This window comes from Lipophrys pholis, assembly GCF_963383615.2.
Source record: "Lipophrys pholis genome assembly, chromosome: 7".
Classification (NCBI taxonomy): Eukaryota; Metazoa; Chordata; class Actinopteri; order Blenniiformes; family Blenniidae; genus Lipophrys; species Lipophrys pholis.
Window position 1 is genome coordinate 9,625,618 of NC_137638.1, and position 21,926 is coordinate 9,647,543.

Sequence of the window (21,926 nt, forward strand, 5' to 3'; positions counted from 1 at the left end):
TTAGTTGTGGGCTCCATCAGCCTGATATATTGTTACTGTTGCAGAAAGTGTCCAAGTAAAAGGGTTCCGTCTCCATATCACTGTTCACCATTGATATGGACCAATGTCAGCCCTCTGTGTGTGTGTGTGGGGGGGGGGCTCTTACAGCATGTTCCTGCTGCACCCCTCTGACTTTACCAGTCACTAGCATCTGTGTGGTAGAGAACTATTTCTTTATTTTCCATTGGGTCAACATAAAAAAATACGACACAGTCCAGCTGCCCCGCAGGTTGTTTACCATCATGGAAACTTGTGATTTAATTAGGCAAGAGGGTGTCCTCTTACCCTTGCCCCTTTGCAGCAGAGTCTCTTCTTCATATAGCCCCTCCAGACTGCCTCGTCTTCACCTGCTGCCTTGCACTCTCCGCCAAGATCCACTGTATAAAACATTTTAGACCTATTATATAATGGTTGCAGATGGCCGCAATGCGTGTTTTATTCTATACTCTCTTTCATGCGGAAATCACACTCAAGATCCCATGAGACAGATATTTGTTTTCAACTAAGTGAGAGGTCTTTCATTGTGATTTTAGCTTCATAAAATAACAATCTGTCAGAGCTCAACAAATTATCTAACTTTATTTGTAGTTTTGAGTCTAAGAAGAAATGTTCTTCGTCGGTCATTACCTGGGAAATAATCAACATTAAAACTTCAAGCCAGACATTTTTCTTCACCAGTTCAAATAACACACTGAATTACTCCATAATTTTTCTTTCAAATGACTTCACTAATTATTTCCTCACTTGGATCTTGCTTCAGTTCATCCAAATGTCCAGGACAAATTATTACCTTGAAACCTACAGTGCAAAGAAGGGTATGGTGTGAGCAAGATAACTTTTCTCCAGGTCATGCAGGCGAGAACTGCATTCTCAATTTCAGGCAAAAACTCAAATAAGACCTTAACCGCTATAAATCATAGATACTTGGCCAAGTACAGCGGTATTACATCACTCTTACCATCAGCATAGATAAAACCACATGGCACACATGACACTCAGTGCACAAACTACATCAATAAGTTAATGGAGTGTTACAGCAAACATAAGTTTCCATAGCAACGATGTTACACTTCAAACAAATGCCGGTGTGACTGCTGTTTATGGGGTTAATACATATTTGCTATCTTAAATCCCAGAAACTTTCCATCGTGACATCATAATAACATAAAACATGAGCTGTATAGGTCAGGGATGGTGCCGTGACTAAATTACTACACAGTTTCAAACAAAAACCCATAAATACTGTGAATGAGATATTCCCCACTCAGATTCTGTAAAAAAAAAGTTAGCTTGTATTTTTACCTTGGCTTTACGTAGTATTTGTGATACACAGTCTTCATACACACTGTGCACATCTGAAACAAACCCAGTTGAACAGAACAGAACAGAAAGAAATGAAAATACAGCTGCAGAGGTATGAAAACAGGTTCCAGATGAGGATCAAATGATTAGAAAATATCCAAACATTGTATCAGCAGGTCTGCAGCTCATCTATTGGTTCTCATCCATACAGTTGTACTTAAAGGGGTTGAAGGTCAATTGGCCTCCACAGCAGGGGCTGGGGCGAGGGGCTCAACAGAGGGGCTTAATACACTTTTATTATAGTAAAAGCATTTTTTGTTGATGCCTCCAAATCAAGTTCAAAGTCTTTCACATGAGTGACCAGTGGTATTGTTTTGCACTGAATTTCAACCTAGAACCGGATTCACATCGGGTTTAGAAGATGAAATGATTGATGATACAAATATATCAAACAATAAAGTATTCCCCTTCAAAATAAAGCCACTTGTTGAATTGGGTAACCTGTAAAAGGGAATCTAATCTGTTTTACTCCTACAGTAGTCTGGTGTTATTTAAGCAATAGGATGTATAAAATGTTTACAGAACTGTTGCAGCTATCAGCGGTAGACTGAGGGCAGATACGTGTGTGGAGAAAAGCAAATCTGTCTTGCAGAAAGTGTTTTATCAGCATTACCAGGTGTGCAATAATTATTGCATTTCTACGCTTATGTGGCCTTCTGTACGATTTATGACTAATTATCAAAAAAAGGCTGAATGTGCGATAATGTGACCATTTCATGAATGCATGTTTGTAATCAGCTCACGACAGTCTGATGATGGGACATGTTTCCAGCCCATCATGCGAGTGGAAGATTCAGGTTTGTTTGACTCAGTACAATGAGCAAGGAGGTCTTCATTACTTTGACCATATTAGTATTTCAGCTTGAAGGGCCAAATTCTTCTATACAAAAACACTCATAACCACATGTCTTCCATTTGAATTTAAAACCTATTCAATATATTATTGTGACTTTTGACTATGTTGATGGTGTAAAGACCTCCGTCTTCAATAGAAGTCAATGCATTGGACGAGAAGCTGGTCCTTATCCAAGATGGTGGCCACAGTCAATGATGCTTATACTTACTACATAGACTATAAGTTTCAATTTATTGCCTGTTTGGCTCGTCATGCAGCTTATATTGGGCAGTCACTCAAAGGGGCCAAATTATACACAATTCACAATTTCCAACAGTAATATGCATCATCATACTGAAGAATGAAGAAAATCTGTCATCTCTCTTCCTGGCTTGTTTCAATTTTTAAAAAGTGTTTTCCAACGAGCGAATCAGAACTAAAATCCTATATTGTGTCATCGGGGGTTTAGCCAATCCTAATCAAGGTAGACCCTCCCTTTGACCCTCCCACAATTAGGCAGTATGCTCTGGCTAATGGCATCACCAGGGGAACTACTTCCTTGTTTCCTAATCTCCCCAAGATGGGCAGGTGTGGGTGGAGCCAGTCCAGCTCACACAGACACTGCAGATTCTGAATGCAGCTCATATGATCCACTATTCAAATGGATGAAAATCAAGGAAAAGCTGAATTTGGGGCAATACAATTGTGAAAACAATGTTTTTGGACCTATGAGACCCATGTGAAAGTGTTAAAGCTGTATAATATGATCCCTTTAAGAAAAGGTGATGTTTTCATATAATTGGGACATATTTGCATAGGCTGCTTATATAAGCTCCTTGGTGAAACAGTTTGAGGTGTCTTATGCCAGTACATACTGTCTTGGACCACTACATGGCACTGACTGTAGAATAAACTGCAGAACACTGTAGATATAATGAAGAACACACTGAAGAACAGACCTGGGCATATTATGGAAACATCCGACCCTCTTCCTGTCCCAGACCAGACCACATGATCTTCAAGAGGCTGCAGCCCAACTTTACAAAAAACATGGCTCAGTCAGATAATAGAATATATGACAAATAGACATCAACATGTCAGATTTCTGCTTCTCCGAGGAACTGGAGAACAAGTTTGGCATCTATGTATTAACATTGGGATATTTTGATTTGATTTGTATCTGTTTTATATTATCACAGTGGAAACACATTCAGGGATATTTGATCTTAAACTGAATTATTCACAATAGTCTATGAGGAATGTTAAAAAATGACTTTTAGACAGTCTGTGAAGAACGTTAAAGATCCCAATTATAAGTTTTTGAGGCTTGTGTTTTATTGAGCTTATAGTTGACGCAATTCTACTCCTTGAGTGGTATCAGTGGGATTATTTGTAAACTCATCAGTAGCTCAATTCAAAACTATAATATGTTTGTTACCTTTCCAAAACAAACATTTTAATCAAAGTGCGACTCTTTAACTTTTCACTCTCATCGTGAAGTCCAGTCAGGCTATTTATTGTTTTCAGAGAAAAAAGGGCAATTTTCACATTTTTAATTATACTGGATACATATAGCGCTCTAGGTTGCTTGGCAACAACACTGCAATGTCAAGTCAGGTTTGGCATGATTTATTATCACAAAATTTTATCTCTGAGCTTAGAGGTAAGAAGAGGAGCTACGGGCGACGGCATGACGGGTAATTACACCGAAAAACTGACTGCTTTGCTGAATGTTTTCTTCCAGTATCTTGAAAACTGATATTTTCCTACGTGCCTCCTCCTCTCTGCCGCTGACAGGATGATGAGAATTCATTTATATTCTGCATGATATGCTAATAGAAGCATTGAATATTGCATCATAATCCACTACATTTGGAGTCCGTCTGAAGAGATTTTCTCACAAGCTGAACCAGTTGTGTCGGTAGCAGTGCAGTTATTTGTCTATGTACAAATAATAGTGCTTAATTAAATAATAATAACTTTATTTGTATAGCACTTTTCTAAACTCATTTACAAAGTGCTTTACATTAAACTCCAATAAAATTAAAAATGAAATACAGAGCATACAATTAAAATAGAGATAAGAATAAATGAAAACTAAAAACAAGAGAACATGAGTGTCTAAAAGCCAAGCGATTGAAATTAGTTATTAAAATGAGACTTAAAACAGGATACTGAGTTTGCCTGTCTGAGATCTTCCGGAAGGGAGTTCCAGAGCTGAAGGGCCCAGACAGCAAAGTCCCGGTCGCCCTTGGTGATGAGCCTAGTTTTTGGAACCATTAGTTGGCCCCTGCCAGAGGATCTCAGACAACGTGCTGGCTTATCTACATAGTGAATTTATCAACCAATCATTTTTCTGTGTTGCCTGCTCTGTCATGGTTTTTTTTTTTCTCTGTACTGCAGAGGAACCAAGAAAGAAAAGCCCCAGATAAACATAGTATTGATCTCTAAGACTTTATGAACAACTGTTCTGTCTGACTATCAATAGGAGATTGATTAAAGCTTCAACAAGCTTTTCCTGCTTCTTAAAACATGTTCTGAAAAAACAAGAAAAGAAAATTGCAGTAAATCAAATTGTACAGGAGAAGTGTTTGGGGAATGTGGAGATTCTGTCCTGCATTTTCCTGTGCAGCACTTTTTTACTTGAACATGTTCAGTAAACATCAGAGCATCTGATTGGCCTTAATAAGCTTTTTTGAGTGGGAGACTTATGGCCTCTGGTGACTGAAGTAATTATGAGAGAAACACTATATGGAATAGAGCCACATGACTTAAGGCCTCAAAAAAGTCATCATTAAATATGCAGATAGATACAGACAGTGTTCTGTCCATTTTCTGCGTGCATCACGTGCATGACATTGATATTGTCATTTATAAATGAGATATTTAAGGTAGAATTGGTAAATGGATATCACTTAGATAGCACTTTTCCACCACTTGAGCAGTCCCTTGCTTTACACTGTTAATATTACAGTAAAAAGGTGGCGCAGCGGTTAGCGCTCTCTCCTTTCTGTGTGGAGTTTGCATGTTCTCCCCATGTGTGTGAGGGTTTCCTCTGGGTACTTCGGTTTCAGCCACGGTACAAAAAACATACACCAGGGGTCCCTGAGCAAGACCCTCAGCCCCCACCAGCCCCCCCCCCCCCTCCTGAGCGCTGCGCTATGTGGCTGCCTACACTGGGTCAAACCGGTGAAGAAATTTCCCCAAGGGGATTAATGAAGTATGATTCTTCTTCTTCTAATCAAATTTACCCATTCACACACACACACACTCATACACACCAATGAAGGTGGCTGCCATGCAACGTCCTCAACCCATCCATTTTGAGCCATTTGGGCTTCAGTGTCTTGCTTAAGGTCACTTCGGCATGTGCACATGGTGAGATGGGGAGACGGGGAATCAAACCTGACCATTTCACTAAATCCTAACTGCGTGTGAGTAATTGAGACGCATAACATTAAACAAAGAGCATTTGAGGAGTGCTCAATATTGTTAATGTGTTTATTTTGGGCATTTTTAGCATCACTACTGGTGTGTGTATAAATGTATATATATATAATAGCATGACATTTTGCTGAATGTTGAGTGGGTGTTGTCTCTTCTGCTGCCAAAGTGCACACCTGACATGTTGAGCATTAATATCACCAAGCCTCTGAAAGTGTGCTCTGCTCAGATGGTACAGCAGGTTGCCTTCTGCTCCAAAGGTGAGCAGTTTGATCCCGCATCATGACCATTCACCGTGTGTGAGAATCCTGTTGTAACACCTTGAAGGGAAGCTGTCACAGTTTCTGTCTGTGAATCATTTTTGGATCTCAATGAGTGAAAAGGGCTGTAAATATACACATCCATCCTAATTACAGCAAGTTTAAAATAACTAAATCTCCTTTCATTTGACTTGTGGGCTGTTCAAGGAGACGTCCCAACATGTACAGATACGCACTCACTGAAACTAAACAAAGTGCACCATGACAACAACAGGAATCTACTAAGGCACAAAAACAGAAATGATCAAATGCGTACAGATCACACCACTGCTTCCTTTGCCTTTTTTGTGTGTGTTCTCTGTGAGCTACAAAGAACACAAGTAAACAAATGACAAAACAAAAAATATTACTTTAACATTTTCTTAAAACGTGTTTGCATGTTGCTGGTGAAGCTCAGCCGCAGATATTAAAAGATGCTTATTTTCTCTTGAACTTATGTGGAGGTGTACAAGTGAAAATGAAAACGAAATGGAAAATCCTGTGAAAAGAAAATGGCGCTTTGAAAGACGGGTGAAGCTTTGTTTGTTCCTAAATTATGCAGGAGCGGCACAAAAAGAAAAGTATCGACTTGAACTCTTGTTGGTAACAAGAAAAGAGAATTAGACTTTTGAACAATCTGCCGTTTCTCTTTCTTGTAGAAATGATTTGCAACTTAGAAAGTTCTCAGAAATGGATCCATCGCCTCGAGCAACTGCAATTACTGTCAGCCTGAGATCTGACTGTGCGAAGCCATCTACATTTCTGTTAATTTGTTTTTTACTTTGAATGGATGCACTTCATGGTTAATTTTCAGCCAACCCAGAAAATAACAGCTCCATTTTTAGTAGCCTTTCGGGAGGTTGGTGCAGCCTGTCGGTGATTCTTCCAGCTTTTTGATGCTATATTGATGTGACGTCTGAAACACAAAAGCAATAAGTGCAAATTATAATGAGTAGCAGAAAGTCTCCCTAATGTATGCAATGTTATGCAACACTCTAAAACCAATTACCGACACTGAGTGTATTCCCTTCTAAACAAAATACCAAATGTAAGATACGAAATGATTGTCTTTTGACAAATTAATGACTTTTTCCACAACAACTTTGTGTCCTTCAGCTGGGATTTCCATAGAAAGCCACTGTTCACAAAAGCACTTCATAAAAACACTCAGCAGGAGGAAACCTGACCCAGTGCCCTCAGCACAGCCCTCCAAAATAACCCCGACCTCATCTTGCGGCAGAAGCGTCTGCTTGATATTCCCGACCATAAATGAAACATACTCCGTGTTTTGCTGGACCGGCTCATGCGTTGCCCTCTGGTTTGATTCGAGTGCACCTCTGCGCCATCTTTATGCAAAGCACACTGATGAAGCAGCCACTTATCATTAAGAGGCTGGCGTTGTTATACATCAGGGTTCTGTGTTATCAGCTAATATATGCATTATTAATCTGGACGAGGTACAGCACCGCATCTGCACGCATACCTATTAGGAGGCAGAGATATAAATTCCCACCCACGCTTATAACACCGTCATCAGGGAGGGGGGAGTGTAGTTTACAAGACAATCCTCTCTGTGTTGATGTGAGAAAACTTTTGTTCACAACACCTTGTTCAGTCTGGCAGCAAAGACCAATACTCGATGGTGAGCCAAGTTAATCCAAGAATAAAAAAAGAAAGAGGATATTTATATGTGTAGACACGTTGTGATAAAGGGCAGATTTATTTCCAGTCTGCAATCTACATGTGCAAATGACACACACACAGATGTCATGAGAATATATACCAAAGCTGTCACATCTTTTTCTTTAGAATGTGATGGTTTCTGTGTGGGATGGATGATCAAAAGACAATCATTTCAATGGTGCCACAAAATGCAAGTACAACAGAAACACATCCACTTCAACTTATTTAAGAAATAAACTTTTTTTTTTTTTTAAAAAAGGTAAAACTGGAGGAAAATTTCTTTGGTGTAAAGTCTCATTGTAGAAAAAGAGAAATGACTGAATGTAGTTGTTGCATGTGAAAAGTTCTGCAAAAAGAGCTGGAGGTATTTACATATTCCAAGCATTTAGCATTGGAAGCTGCTAAATGGTAGAGAGTGGTGTCTCAACTGACATCTGATCAATCAGTTTGCACCAGTGGACTCTAAATGAAGGGGGTATACATAAACTATTTTGATGATAGATGATGGATTTGGCTGCTGGAGACTGGGGTACCCCGAATGGAGAGACCTGCACTTTCTCATGAACTGACTCCCATAAGAAACCTTTGGGATCAGCTGAATTGCTGTGTAGAGGCTTGTAACTCTGTACCCCAGAACCTTAATGGCCTGAGGGCTGCACTTCCAGAAGAGTTTGATGCCATGCTTCAGCAGACGATAAGTCGACTTGTAAACAGCCTGAGACGTTTTTGTCAGGCTGTGATTGATAACTCATGAACACACGACAAGTTATTGAGACACTGACATTATATGTTGTGCTGTACCCACCACCGTCTTTGGCTTTTGTTTCAATACATTGTTTAAAATGAGAAAATCACCATGGCATGCTTCGATTTAAACTTTTGACCTTTTCCATAAACGTTATCCGCAAACCAAACATCTCTAACTTGTTGTTAAGAGTGCATATAATGAAACTTTGAATATCATTTATTGAACTTCTGTTTTCTTCATATTTGTTTTCAATAAATTCCTCAGAAGTAATAAAATAATTTGAGCAATGGCAGTTTTTGGAACCTGTACCTCTGGTGTGCTCATCGTAATTATTACACAAAAAATTACAGAAAAGCTTAATAAAAGTAAATGTCACTAAAATGTTAAATGTAACTGTTTAGGAGATACACTTAATGATTAGCCATCATTTCTGTTGTGTAATCGAAAAAGCTCCATCAATATTAAGGCTGGCTTTGTGTCTTTGCTCATAAGAAGACCATTGGGAATCGCCGCAACAATAATTATGTTTTTCTGTCAGTCACTGAGAATGATGACAGATTGCATCATAAAGATTGCAACAGGAATACTTTTCAGGGGAAAGGGCTTTGCTGCCATAGATCAAAAAATATGTCAAAAACATCACAGAGCCTTTGTTTTTCCTCTGTGGTGTTGTTGTTTCCCCTTTGTACATCTGAGCTGCTGTAGCTGTCTGAGACTTAAAGAATGACTACATTATGCATCGAACCACAAAGATTAGGCTTTAGCTAATGGCTTCAGGCTTTTTTTTTTTTTTATTATTATTCCAAGAACTTAAATTGACATAGAAAGTATTAAAAGCAGGAAATAGTTATAATGTCTCCATTGTGTCACTGTATATAGATTTATAAGTTGTGTTTCCCCCCGTTTCCATGGATATGGAGACGGAGCAAGAATTCCACCTTGGGAATCGTTTCCAAAAAGTTGCATTTTCAATGGCTCTGAGCACCGTTTTGGTGTAAACTAACCAGAGGTGGAAAGTGACAAATTACATTTACTCATGTTACTGTAATTGAGTAGATTTTATGTGTACTGTTTTTAAGTCGTTTTTAATCTCTGTAGTTTTACTTTAACTTAAGTATGTTTTTTTTTTTTTTTTTAACTATTGTACTCCACTACATTTTCAATTATATGTTTCCGAGTATAACATTTACTGCAGTGAATGATGGGTAGGAGAACAAACTGCCGCTAAAGTCACATTAAAGATGGAGTCCGATGTCGGTGGTACGGAGCCAACGCAAAGCAAAACCTCATCAACTTCTGCAGAGGTTGAACTCGAAAAAAACCCGATGTGAACGGTCCTATTTAAGGGACCACTTCAGCTTGAAGTGCAAGAAAGGCAACAGCATTATTATTCAATGTAAGCGGTGTTTGTCCAGAGAGGCCGCGGTAGATTTATATCCCGTTGACTTTCTTGTGCTGCCCAGGAGAGACCATTCTCCTGCTGTCAAAATAGAAACCAAGTAACTTTTACTTTTACTGAATCTTATATGAGCTACTTGTTACTTTTACTTGAGTAAGTTTTTCGACTGGTAATTTTACTTGTACTTGATAAAAAATTTTATCAAAGTAATTGTATTTTGACTTGAGTAGAATATTTTAGCACTCTTTCCACCTCTGAATGTAACTCTAAAATTCTATTTTCACGTGAAATCATGGTCATGTAACGGGACCTTTGATCTGTGATAGACAAGTGACTTGTCCAGGGTGTTTCCTGTCTTTCTCCAAACATCAGCTGTAAACTGCTCTTTAAACCATGTATGGAACATGGATCATTAGATTGATCGATGTGGTGTTATACCTTTTTAGTGGATCTGTCTGACCACAGATTATAAAAAAACATTCCTCATTTTCACTTCTCAGATGATTTTCACGACTATTTGTCAGCTGTTTCAACAAGTGCATTTTATAATTGCATAACTTTGCCAGTTATTAGTAGCCTTTGGCCTGACCACTAACTAATAATACTTTATTAATCCTCCTGGGAAAATTCCTTTTTCCCCACATTGACCAGTCCTATTTCTAGTTTGCAGAGATGCAGCCACATTAAGGAACTCCAGGGTGCTGATGGGGGGGGTCAAAGGTCTTGCTCAGGGACCCACAATGGTGACCTGTCAGCTGTGGGACTCGAATCTGCGAATCACATGGACGTTTCTGCTGCAGCCTGAACAGAGTCGTGTCCGTGTAGTTGTTAGTAATCCCTCCAAACGCTTCGAAACGGAGCTCTGAGTGCAGCAGCGGTGGCAAGCCGGCAGGCAGCAGACGATATGCGGCATTAGAGACAAGAGTGAAGGAGAGAAGACAGAAAGCAGAGGGAGGGAGGGAGAGAGAGAGGGAAAGTTGTAGGGAGGCAGGAGGAGAGAGAAAAGTAGGAGGTGTCTGATAGTCGGGGGGGGAACTAAACTCTCCCCAGGGGGAAGGTTTGTGTCAGCCACATGCTCCGGCTGGTCCTCACTGACTCAGGTCTTTTGTTATGCTGATTTACTCAGCCTTTTGTCCCAGACACTGATGGAGCACAGTGTGTGTGTGTGTGTGTGTGTGTGTGTGTGTGTGTGTGTGTGTGTGTGTGTGTGTGTGTGTGTGTGTGTGTGTGTGTGTGTGTGTGTGTGTGTGTTACAAGAAAGAGAAGACTTATTTAGTTTCCAATGCAAAGCAGGCTCAATCTGAAGTGGACGTATCAATAATCACATAATACAAAAAAGGAAAAAAAAAGATGTCGGCATAATGCGATGTCGCACAAGTTGAGGGATTTTCAAAGTGTCTGAGGATGAGGCCTTCCTCGGAGTGCTTCCACCACATTACACTCGAACCCCCCATGGCCCCACGCTCACACCCTTTGTCTCAGGCCAAGTATGCCACAAGTTTTTTTTACTGCAATTGGTTGTTGGGATCCAAAAACAAAACATTCTCATATTTGGTCTGCCACTGTTACGCTGTCTTTCTTTGAGTACAAAATATTATTTTAAGAGTTCATCTTTTTTTCATATAAAATCAGTTGTATAAATGAAATGCATAATCTTTCCACCACTTTTTTCATATCAACATTATGCTGTCAAAACTAGTGAGAGTAGTATTGTGCAGATCAGCACTGAAATATTGACACTTCAGACACCAGATATGTCTGTTGAAATATCAATATCTGCATTGTAATTACTCATTTTAGAAAGAAAGGTGTGTTGACTCTTCAATGTTGCTATTTAGGTTCTACATCTTCCTTGTTGGCATTCTTCTCCACATAGGATCAGCGGTGCTATCATGGCTGTATAAATGCCACATACATGTTGGAGCGCGAGATCAACAAAACTGAGATACTTTCTGATGAAGACTGACCACTAACAGTCATGTTTGAAGCAAAGGTGAAGCATATGAAAGAATACCACAGCTCCTGGTATCTTTTAAATGACAGAAAATACCTTCAGCTCAATTCTCTTGGCACATAAGGTTTGGATCACTCTTACACATTGGGCTTGTGTAAAAAGTCACAGTGAGTCAAATCAACTACGATGTAATTCATTAATTTCAAAACTTTTCAAACAAAAAAATAAAAAATACAAATTAAAAGCTGGGAATGGAATGTATTGGATTATAAATTTACTAGTGTATTCATTTTCTAACAAACATTCTTGCTTTGAATCTACATTTGTTTGTCATTTGTAATATTTATATTCATACATTGACATTGCAATGAAACATCCAGTGGTTAATAAACATCTTCATACCAATACATAGGATGGATGGATGGATGGATGGGGTAAAACAGAAGCACAGAGAGAGCGAGAGGGAGAGAGAGAGAGAGAGAGAGAGGCACGTGTCAGGATGAGAAGTGAACCTACTCAACGGGGAGAGGGAGAGAGAGTATGGGAGAGGGTGTCCCTCTTCTTCGTGTCCATCCCCCTGTGTTTGACGTCACGGGCTGAGAGATACAAAACCAGCTGCTCTCGGCAGAGCTCCTCATTCGATTTGCCTTCACACGCTCTGGCATACCCCCTCTTCAGTTCAGCACTGGCGTCTGCACTCAGTCGCGGCGCCACGCTCGCCACGACACCCGCAGCCACCACGCATTCATCTCCGCACACCGACATTGCACTCCAGCAACAGGACAAACCACTTCCTCTCTCACTCCTCATGACTTCCAACATGCTTCGTATGTTGTGAAGGAATTCCTTATTTTCTGTGACGAAAGGAGTACTACAGCTCTCTCTGACCCAGACCCCATCCCAAAGACCAGCAGATGTGAGCAAAAAGGAGAGGCGGAGAGAGGGGGAAACACAATCTCCCACACACCCACCCCTCCTCAACTTGAGGAACAATAGTCAGCCTCCAGTTGGAGGAGAGGGGTCAGCCTTTGTCCCTCTCCCCCCGCACTCCCCGCTCGACTGAAGAGCAGACAGACGCTGTCACATTGACCTGCTGCTGCGAGAAGAGAGGACGGAGCAACACAAGCCGCTGCGCTGTCGCTCGGACTGATTCAGTACCTGGACAGTTCCAGAGCCACGGGCAGAGTCAGCACGTGTTTTCCTTCATCTCCAGGACTTTACTTTGATTTTTTGGTCCGGAGAATAAAAATCCAAGGATGCAGCCACCGATCTCACTCCAGCTCGGCCGTCCTTGTGGTCCCTCTCCATCCCTGGGAGCGCCGGGCAGCATGTTCAGCCTCCCGCAGCTGGAGGAGAAGCAGCTATTTGAGAAGTTTTGGAAGGGGACTTTCAAAGCTGTTGCCACCCCAAGACCAGAGAGTGTCATTGTCGCCAGCATCACTGCCCGAAGGAGAGTGACTGAGTGAGTACTTTTTGAAATATACATCAGACAACCGTGGGGAAAGCTGTCAATGACTGTCAGAGAGAGAAACGTCAGACTCTTGCTGGCTGGATTCCCTAACTTTTTAAGATTTACCCTGATGCATGACATCTACATGCTTGTGTGTTCATAACACATTTTCACAATGATTTTCACACTCGGCAGAACCCAAGTTTTGTCTTTTTAGTAACAGAAGGAAACGGCAACATTTCCCACCAAATGGACATGTATAGACAAACACACAGAATTGTTCCATCAAAATTGGGATCAAATTGGTGGTGTAATTGTGATTTAGACCTTCATCAATACAGTAAGACGTCTATCAATTGTCAGCACTTTTCACATCTTCATTTTAGAATGATCAACACAACAGGGAAAAACAATGGATCTGACACATATGCATTGTGCTACATCTGTTCATGTTAGCAATTTGATCAATCGAATGGATCAAGCCTGCCCAATGTTGTAATACCAATTAGTACCACAAGAGGGTTCAACATGTTGCTGTGACTTCTGTTTGGGTCAAAAAGAAAGAACTCGCAGCAGGTGCCAAAACTAATAAATAGAGCAGTGAACTTAAACTGAACAAAAGTCTTAAGGTCTTTGCAGCTACCATGTAACACCAACCATTTCTTTGTCAGTCCTTTTAATTTGGATGTGACATCCTTGGTAAACCTAAGCTTAATTTTTCCCAAAAAGCCCAAACATCCTTCTAACCATATGTTGGAAAATCAGCACATACTGGATTTCTGCAGGACCTTAGGAATTCAGATGTGTTTATAAATTACCACCAAGCACACATCTGAACAGTCTTTCAGAGATTATATATGCAGCTGAAGGTGACGTGGAGCCGAATGCCGCCGGCCTGAAGACTGTGATGTTCAGTTATTTGCCCCCTTAAAGGTCATGTAGGAGCATCTTTGGGCCTCTGTCAGACCTTTTTCTTTTCTTCCCTTGTGACATGGCTTGATGCCAGAGTCTCAGCTGAAGACGACACTTGTCACGTGATTTTCCCTCCCCCCCGAGCCTTCATCCCTTCGACCAAAGGTTAGCCACTGCAGTCACAGCCTCGGAGGGGATGGTGATTTTGTGATGCCCTTTTTCTGCTTTCTCACTGCTGTTTTGTTTTGATCTCATCCTTGTCTGCACTTTCAACTTTCATCTGCAAGGTTCTGACGGTTTTATTTAGCATTTTTAGTTATCAAATATTTAAGCCATGCGACTTGTATGTGTTTGCTTTTGGTGGAGAGTCGCTGTTGGATCTCATCAATCGAGTTCTGCGTTTGGGCAGTTTAGGGCTTGTCCACATGAGAACGCCGTTTCATGTAAATGCATCATTTTTGGCTGATCAGCCACACAACACGGCCTTTTAAGAGCTTTTTTATTTGTTTTGGTTTTTAAACATGGGTTCCAGAGTGGGGTGATTCTAAAACGCCTCGCCACGACCCTCTCCGCAATCCGCAATGTCACTTAATGACCACAGCAATGGTGGACTACACGCTCCAGGTTGTGCTGCCGAAGCTACTGATAATAATAGGTTTAAAAAGGCCAGGTGTTGGATTTCTTCAGTACAAGGGGAAGCAGGAGAATTCTCTTCTCCTCTTCTCTTGTTCGTGGTCTCCGTGTCTTCTGCGTTTTTTGGTGTATTAAAGGGGCACTGTGACTCACAGCGCCCCTTAAAGGCCTGGCATATGTACTACATCATGTTTGAACTGTGTTCATAGTGACGTGTGGACGGAATTATTTTGGAGAACGCCGGGGAGAAAAAAAAGATCATTTTGGCTCGTGTGGACGGGGGCTTAGTTAGAAGTTGCCAGGAGCTCCAGCCATTGTTGTGTTTACTGCTCCATCTACCACCTGCTGAGAGCTACCCAAACACCGGAGTGACTCACCACATGGGTTGGAGATGTGACCTGAAACCAAAACCCATGATTCAGTGCAGCCAAACATTTTAATGCGGACAGCAACCTATGGTGACCTTCCTCTAATCCAGGACACATAAAGAAACACACGCCCCACACTGATAGTGATACAATGAAGAAAAGATCGAAAACATGACTTATTATGACCAATTTCTTGTGATTCTTTGTAATCTGGATAGTGACAGCCATCCATAATAAATAATTTACACTGTTCGATTCCATATTTTAGCCATTATTGTGAGCTCGCTTTTAACTAGTGCAAGTTGTGTCTTAGCAAGCTCTTTTTTTCCTACCATAGTCATGTCATTTATCTTCCATTTTAACTATCAATATAATTGTTAATTTGTCAGATTCAATTATAGGTTATATTCATGCACTTTTAAAGATCTGCACTCCTGTTTAAATACATGAATATTTGAATATTATATATATATAATATGTATATATGTGTTTGTGTGTATGTATGGTCATTACCTACCATACCTTCACATACAAAGTGTACTTATCTATCAAATGGAGTTGCTTGCTTGGATGACCTTTAAATGGTTTGACACAAACTATCAACTTTCTCTCATGTGAAATTAACTATGTTAATGAGGATTAGAATGGCCCATTTCATCCTACATCTGCACAGGCAGTGCAAAGGCACAGTGAACCAAATAATGTGTCTTTAATGGCTTCTATTACAGCAAGACCATAATGCTGCACATGGCCTGGTTATAAAAGATTTTATTAGCTTGTATGATATCCGGGGGGGGGGGATTTTATTGGAAGAATATGAACAAAAAAGACTTTGTGCCATTGTAACCTCGGCTCTATAATCTGAACAAATAACTGCAGTCTCAAATTTCGGTCAGTGAACCAAAGATATGATAGAATCAAGTCTATTTGTGGAGACAAAGAAAAGAAAAGTAAAAGGATCTAGATAAAAAAGAAATGTAATGTGGCCAGCTGCCGCGATCTGGGCAGCCTCTTTTGCAATAGCCAGAGACTCTGGAGCGCAGCCCAGCTGTCTCTTCAACTTTAGCTTCTTTGGGGAAGGAGGCTCTCCTCCAGTGGCTCTGCCCTCTTCACGGGCTCCGTCCGGATGACAGTGATGATGATGGGATAGTGTTGCAGGGGTAGGCAGGAGAGCAAACATCCCCTGGAGAGCAGACGTAATGTTGTTAATTCACCCAGGATCTGTTTGCGGAAGACAACAAGCACATATAGTCCGGCGGAACAGTGTGTATCTAAAGGAGAGGGAGGAATGTAGAGGGACTTTTTGGTTGATACAAATTGTAAATAACGAGTGAAACACAACAAACAAAACACAGCGCTGGGGGAATGCAATTGCAGGGAGAAAGGAGGCTCGGGCATCCTCCCTTCTCCTCCTTGCTGCACTGTTGATTTGTGCCCGAGCAGAGTGTGACTGGGGAATGCTTAGACCATCAGAATGCATGGCCTCAGGCTCACTCCTCTGCCTCGATCTCTCTCCAAGAGGAAACATTATTATTCACTGTGGATAACTGAGGGGTGATGAACAATTGTATTGAAAGCGAGAGGGCATTATGTACAACAAGAGGAGATGGAGAGGCAGAGAGGAGGCAGAAGGCGAGCCACGGGGAGATGTTTCATGTTCAATCAGCATGACTTTCTTTTTCTCCGTGTGCCTCAATTCTCCTCCTCTTTCTCTCTTTCAATTTTACTCCTGGAATTAAAGAAAAAAAAGAAAAGAAAATGCTGTGGGGACGTGATAGCCACAGAGGAGTAATTAGAGTTTGTTGTTGTTCCTCTGTCTTCTCCGTCTCCTCCTCAGGCCACTGGCATGGAGGAGGGGAGGAGTTCACCAGATCTGTGCAGCTGGGTGGGGCTTTTGTTCAAGACCATTATGACCCCGCAAGCTGTTTTGTTCATGGGTGGGGGGGGGGGGGGGGCTCCTCATTAAAAATGCAACTTGGCTAACTTCAGGTTGTGTAGTGTGTAGATATGTGTTTGTGTGTGTTTGTGTGCATTCATGTGCATCTGCACTGGGGATGCTTTTCCAGCAATTGTGAGGATTTGAAGTGTGTGCGTGTGTGCGTGTGTGCGTGTGTGCGTGTGTGTGTCTCTGCTGCGTTAGTGGGGTCTTGTCCAACTCTGGCAGATGGTAAGCTAGAGAGAGTGCAACGGGAGGGGTGTGTGTGTGTGTGTGTGTGTGTGTGTGTGTGTGTGTGTGTGGGGTAGGGGGTTTCAGGCCTCTTACCTCAGCAGATGCTGGTTTAACGAGTAGAGAAAGAAGCGGGTTTGGAGAGGCTTGTAGGCAGACAGCCCCAGTGGGACCGTGCACTGGGATGGACAAAATAACATAAACACCTTTGAATTGACGGTAATGCCGTCCACCTGCAGCCGGAGGACTAATTACCACCCTATTCCCAGGAAAACGGGGATGTGGAATAACACAAAACAGGTTGCACAAAAATCATTTTCCTCCTTTGGATTCGGTATCAGCTGCACGGTGGTCGTTCGAAGAGGAGCTAACTAAACTAATGTGTTGCACTGGCTTTTCTGTTAACTGCACAGAGAGGGTTTGGGAACCGAGGAGATAACTTGCTGCAGGTTGGATACAAGAAATTAAGAAACTCACAGCAATTAAGAAAATGAAGAAAGTCCTCATCAGGTTCTATGTGATTTCATTTGTACAGTCGTGGAGATTTCAGGTCAAACTGGATGCTACACGTCTGTCATCCTCACTGTTTTGGCAGTTTAATGTTTGTTGGGCGTTTCCAAGAACTCCGTCCATTGTTGTTTCAAGTGTTGGCACCTGCTGCTTTTTCTTCTCCTGTTTAGTTGTGAGCACATTAGATGCTAGAAATTTCCACTGCACCATGTTGTGGTACAAAGTGGTATTACAAGACATAGTGATTAGGGGCCAGCTGGTTAGCTTTGGAAGCTTTTCTTGATCCTTGAAGAAACATCTTGGTTATAATGTCAAAATTATAGTTCACTGAAATTACTTGATTAGTCAATTACTTTTGAATAAATCTGTGTTGTTTTTTTGTTTTGTTTTTTTAAATTAGTTTTACTATTTCCTTGAGCCGTCCTGGAACCTCTTTTGGCCCACAGGCCTTATGTTTGAAACCCTGCTTCACGTGTTAATTTTCTCAATGAGCTTAGCAAATGTAAAGGCCTTTTTACCATCGACCGTTGTCCTCAAGAGTTTGTGCCACCAGTGTTGTGCACACCTCTTCAGGCATCAAGATCACACAACTTCTAAGACAAAATGTCCCTTTCAGTTTCTCCAGCTCCCGCCCCAGTAAAGCCTGCCGGAGCACCCAGTGCCCTTACAAACAAGCAAACAGAGGCATCGAAATGCTTGAGTGAGAATAAATGAATACTGGATGTAGTGAAACATCAAGGACTAGCGTTGGGAGCGCCTCCTGGGAGGAGGCGTCCCTCCCTTTGTCCCGCTCTCTCTCCGCAAGAATGACAAACAGGATTTAGTGATGGATGAGGGGTTTGTCTGCTGTTATACATCTCTCTGCCCGTGCTTCTCCCCTCTTCATCGCTGAGTATCTTTACCCAACTTGTCTCTCTTTCCTCACGTCAGTGTCTCTCTCCTCGCCCGGCTCAGTATCTTTTCAGTGTGCGTTAACTCGCCCTCTGTGTGTCTGTGTCATATTACTGAGGGCAGGCGGGATGTGGTTGCTGAAGCATGCTGACAAGGGAGTAGGAGATGATGCCAACTCCCCGGGCAGAAATCACCAAAATGGATTCGTATTTGATATTGATTCTGGGATCTGTCTGAATCAAACCACCGTCTGCAGCTCAACACTTGATGCACTGCGCTGGTGTGTTTTTTTTTTTTTTTTTTTATAGCAGGAGGCTTTTCTTACAACAGAAATAATAATTGGTGGACTGGATTTACGTTTATTAGATCTGCGTGGCTAATCCCATTGAGTTAACAAGCCACAGACATCGTCACCGCTTTTAGCCGTGTGCTAGAACACACTTAAGAACGTCTGAACAGTGATAATGCTTAGAACCTTTTTTTAAAAATAATATGAAACAATAGACTGCTAAAGGAAAGAACCTAATGCCATAAAACTGTGTAAATAATATGATGTAAGATCTAGTCTTGTACACGCACAATAAGAATATGTATATATTTAGCTGGTAAATAATAAACAAGTGTGTATAACTAAGTCAGGTTAAGTGATGCAGAAACATGAAAATCTATTTCCACTTAATCTTTTACATGAAAGGCATAATTTTTTTCATTTTTGCTTCAGAAGAGTCTTGCGTTTACACGGTACGACAAGATGGTGCTTTTAGTTGTTGTTAGGTGGAATGAAACCACACACGAGCACAGAGAACAATACACTATAAATATTAAAAATGAAGAGTACATGGACATTCGTATGGACAGACGATGAAGCTGGAATGTGATGATGGTGACTCTCTACTATAAAACTACCAAGTCCCAAGGAGACTATGGACTGGGGGTCATGACACTCTGGAGGCAAACAGTGTTATTGTCCATCAACTCACGCATGTGCAGAGGAACTGTTTACTACAGCAATGCTGCACATACGAAGTAGTGGCATTTCTTGGACGTTGTGTTTTCCCAGCAGGTTTTTAAAGAGCTTCTCGAATAAATTACAACGATAGAATATTTTCTCAGAGTTCGGCGATGCTGTCAAAGATTTGTGATTCAGGAAATTTTAATTATGTTCCATTTTTAGTCATAATGTAGAAAAGTGTTCTATAAAGAAGCCATTTCTTTGGAGCAGGGTATTTTGTGGGAAAATAATTGCCTGCAGTAACTGATGACGTGAGTGATTGTTGCAGAATAAGTGCAGTACAGAGTTTTTTCTTAAAAAGCTTTTTCATTATGTTGAAAAAAAGTGAAAAAGCAGGCGCTGTTTCCATAACTGCCAATTGCTGGATGAACCTAATGCTCAATCCTACTGTGTCAGCAGCAGTTAAATTATAGACACAATGAAAGTATCAGATAGAAATTGCCTTTTAATGTAGTTATTAAATTCAAAAGATGGGATCATTGTAAATAACTAATGATTTGTCCAAGTTTGACATCCTGAACTCAAGAGCAGTATTTGATTTTAAAAAATGAAGTTTGATCACAGCCAACTCTCTGACTTCCCATGTTGGTGTGCACATGTTCACAAAGAATAGAAATTAATCATCGTTTTATTTCAGCCGACATTGGAGGCTTGAAAGAAAAGGTCACTGCTGTCAGCGGCAGAGGAATACACACTGTGCAATGTTTGACACATTGATGTTTGCAGCATCAAACATTTTTCCATGTTCAGTTGTTTCGTTATCATGAGGTTAAATAATCTCATCTTATCTTACCTCCATTAAAAATTGTCTCATGATTAATGGGGCAGGTTAAAAAAATTTAAATAAATAAATAAATGACTATATATATATATATATATATATATATATATATATATATATATATATATATATATATATATTTACAAAACAGTAAATAATAAATTAGTTCATTCTATTCTGCAGTCAAATGTAGACACTTAACTTAATATTCAAATGTATCTCGAACGTTAACATCCATTACGAAAAGCAGCAGCAATCGTCATGGCTTGATCAGGTTTTGTTGAATTATGTTTAAGTGAATGAAGGATTGTTCACCATGGATTTGTACATGTAAATAAGTGTTTAAGTCAAAATACAACAGAATAGTGTACCTTCAATGGTTGTTTGGATCTGGTGATCTGTGATTTCAGCAGATGTGTTTTTGTTTTTTGATGCAAAACCTCTTAATTTACCTACAGGTATATAATAAAGTTACCTTGACCTTGATCTTGACCTTTAAATATTGCAAGTAAGTTAAGTGCTTCCCAAAAAAAAAATATCAAGAAATTAAATAGATTTCTCCTGATTTCAGCATTTAAAAAAAATGATTAATTAGATAAAGACTTAATGTACTGTAATCCAAAAGGAGCTATTATTTTGAGATTTACTTTATCATTAATTATCATTATACATCAAACTACATCTTACAGTTTTGCCAGGATGCATTTCTTTGCTGAAATGTTTTCTCTTTTTGAACTAATCCCATTGTTTTCTGTCCCTCACTTTGACTCGTGAGACAGGCCATGATTAATGCTTTCCACACCAGGCGATGCTGTCATGTACTCCATGGTAAAGGCGACCCACTGAGGCAACAGTTCACCATGTCCGACTGCTTCTACACTTATCAATTAACTATCCAGCAGCCGTCCATATTTCCTTTCACCTCTTTCATGCTCTCACTGTATCGTGAACGTCAGCGTTAAATCATGAAATTCTCACCGAGCAGCAATCTAATTTTGTCTTAATCTATAAAAACTGTGCATGATTTAGTCATAAGATTCAGTGAAGGAATTTGTTCACTTTATCTCCCAAAAGAAAAAAAAAAACTGACAGCAGCACATTACCAGCAGAATGAGAAAGATGGCCACTGGCTCACAGCACAAAATGACTGTAATAAATCACCTCAGGGGGAGTTTGAAGGTGTTATTGATGAATGCCAATGACTCGACAATTACTTCAAAAGGTGATATTTCTGCCTTTTTAAAGCATGCGCTGACATTTCCAAAATTTCCCTCACATCTAGGTATCTCCAAGGCGATGTGAGAAATGAGTTTAGCTTTAATGACACTTCCATCGATCTGCGAGACGATACTCTGCACTTTGTGTGCTGACTTTTGATGGATGTTTAATACAGCGCCAGTACGGCGGGTGTAAAGGCTGCACGAGTCCCTGTGAATGGA

The 21,926-nt window shown here is 40.6% G+C and overlaps 1 protein-coding gene across 1 annotated transcript in view; it reads left to right on the forward strand.

Moving 5' to 3' along the window:
• Positions 1-12,399: 12,399 nt before the first annotated feature.
• The window catches only part of srrm4 (serine/arginine repetitive matrix 4), a gene marked incomplete at its 3' end in the record, with an annotated part of 72,531 nt that continues 63,004 nt past the window's right edge, over positions 12,400-21,926 (forward strand). Inside the window, exon 1 of the mRNA XM_080466533.1 lies at positions 12,400-13,225. Within this exon, the coding sequence (XP_080322659.1) occupies positions 13,020-13,225 (206 nt within the window). The 5' untranslated portion in view covers positions 12,400-13,019. The remainder of the gene's footprint in view (positions 13,226-21,926) is intronic.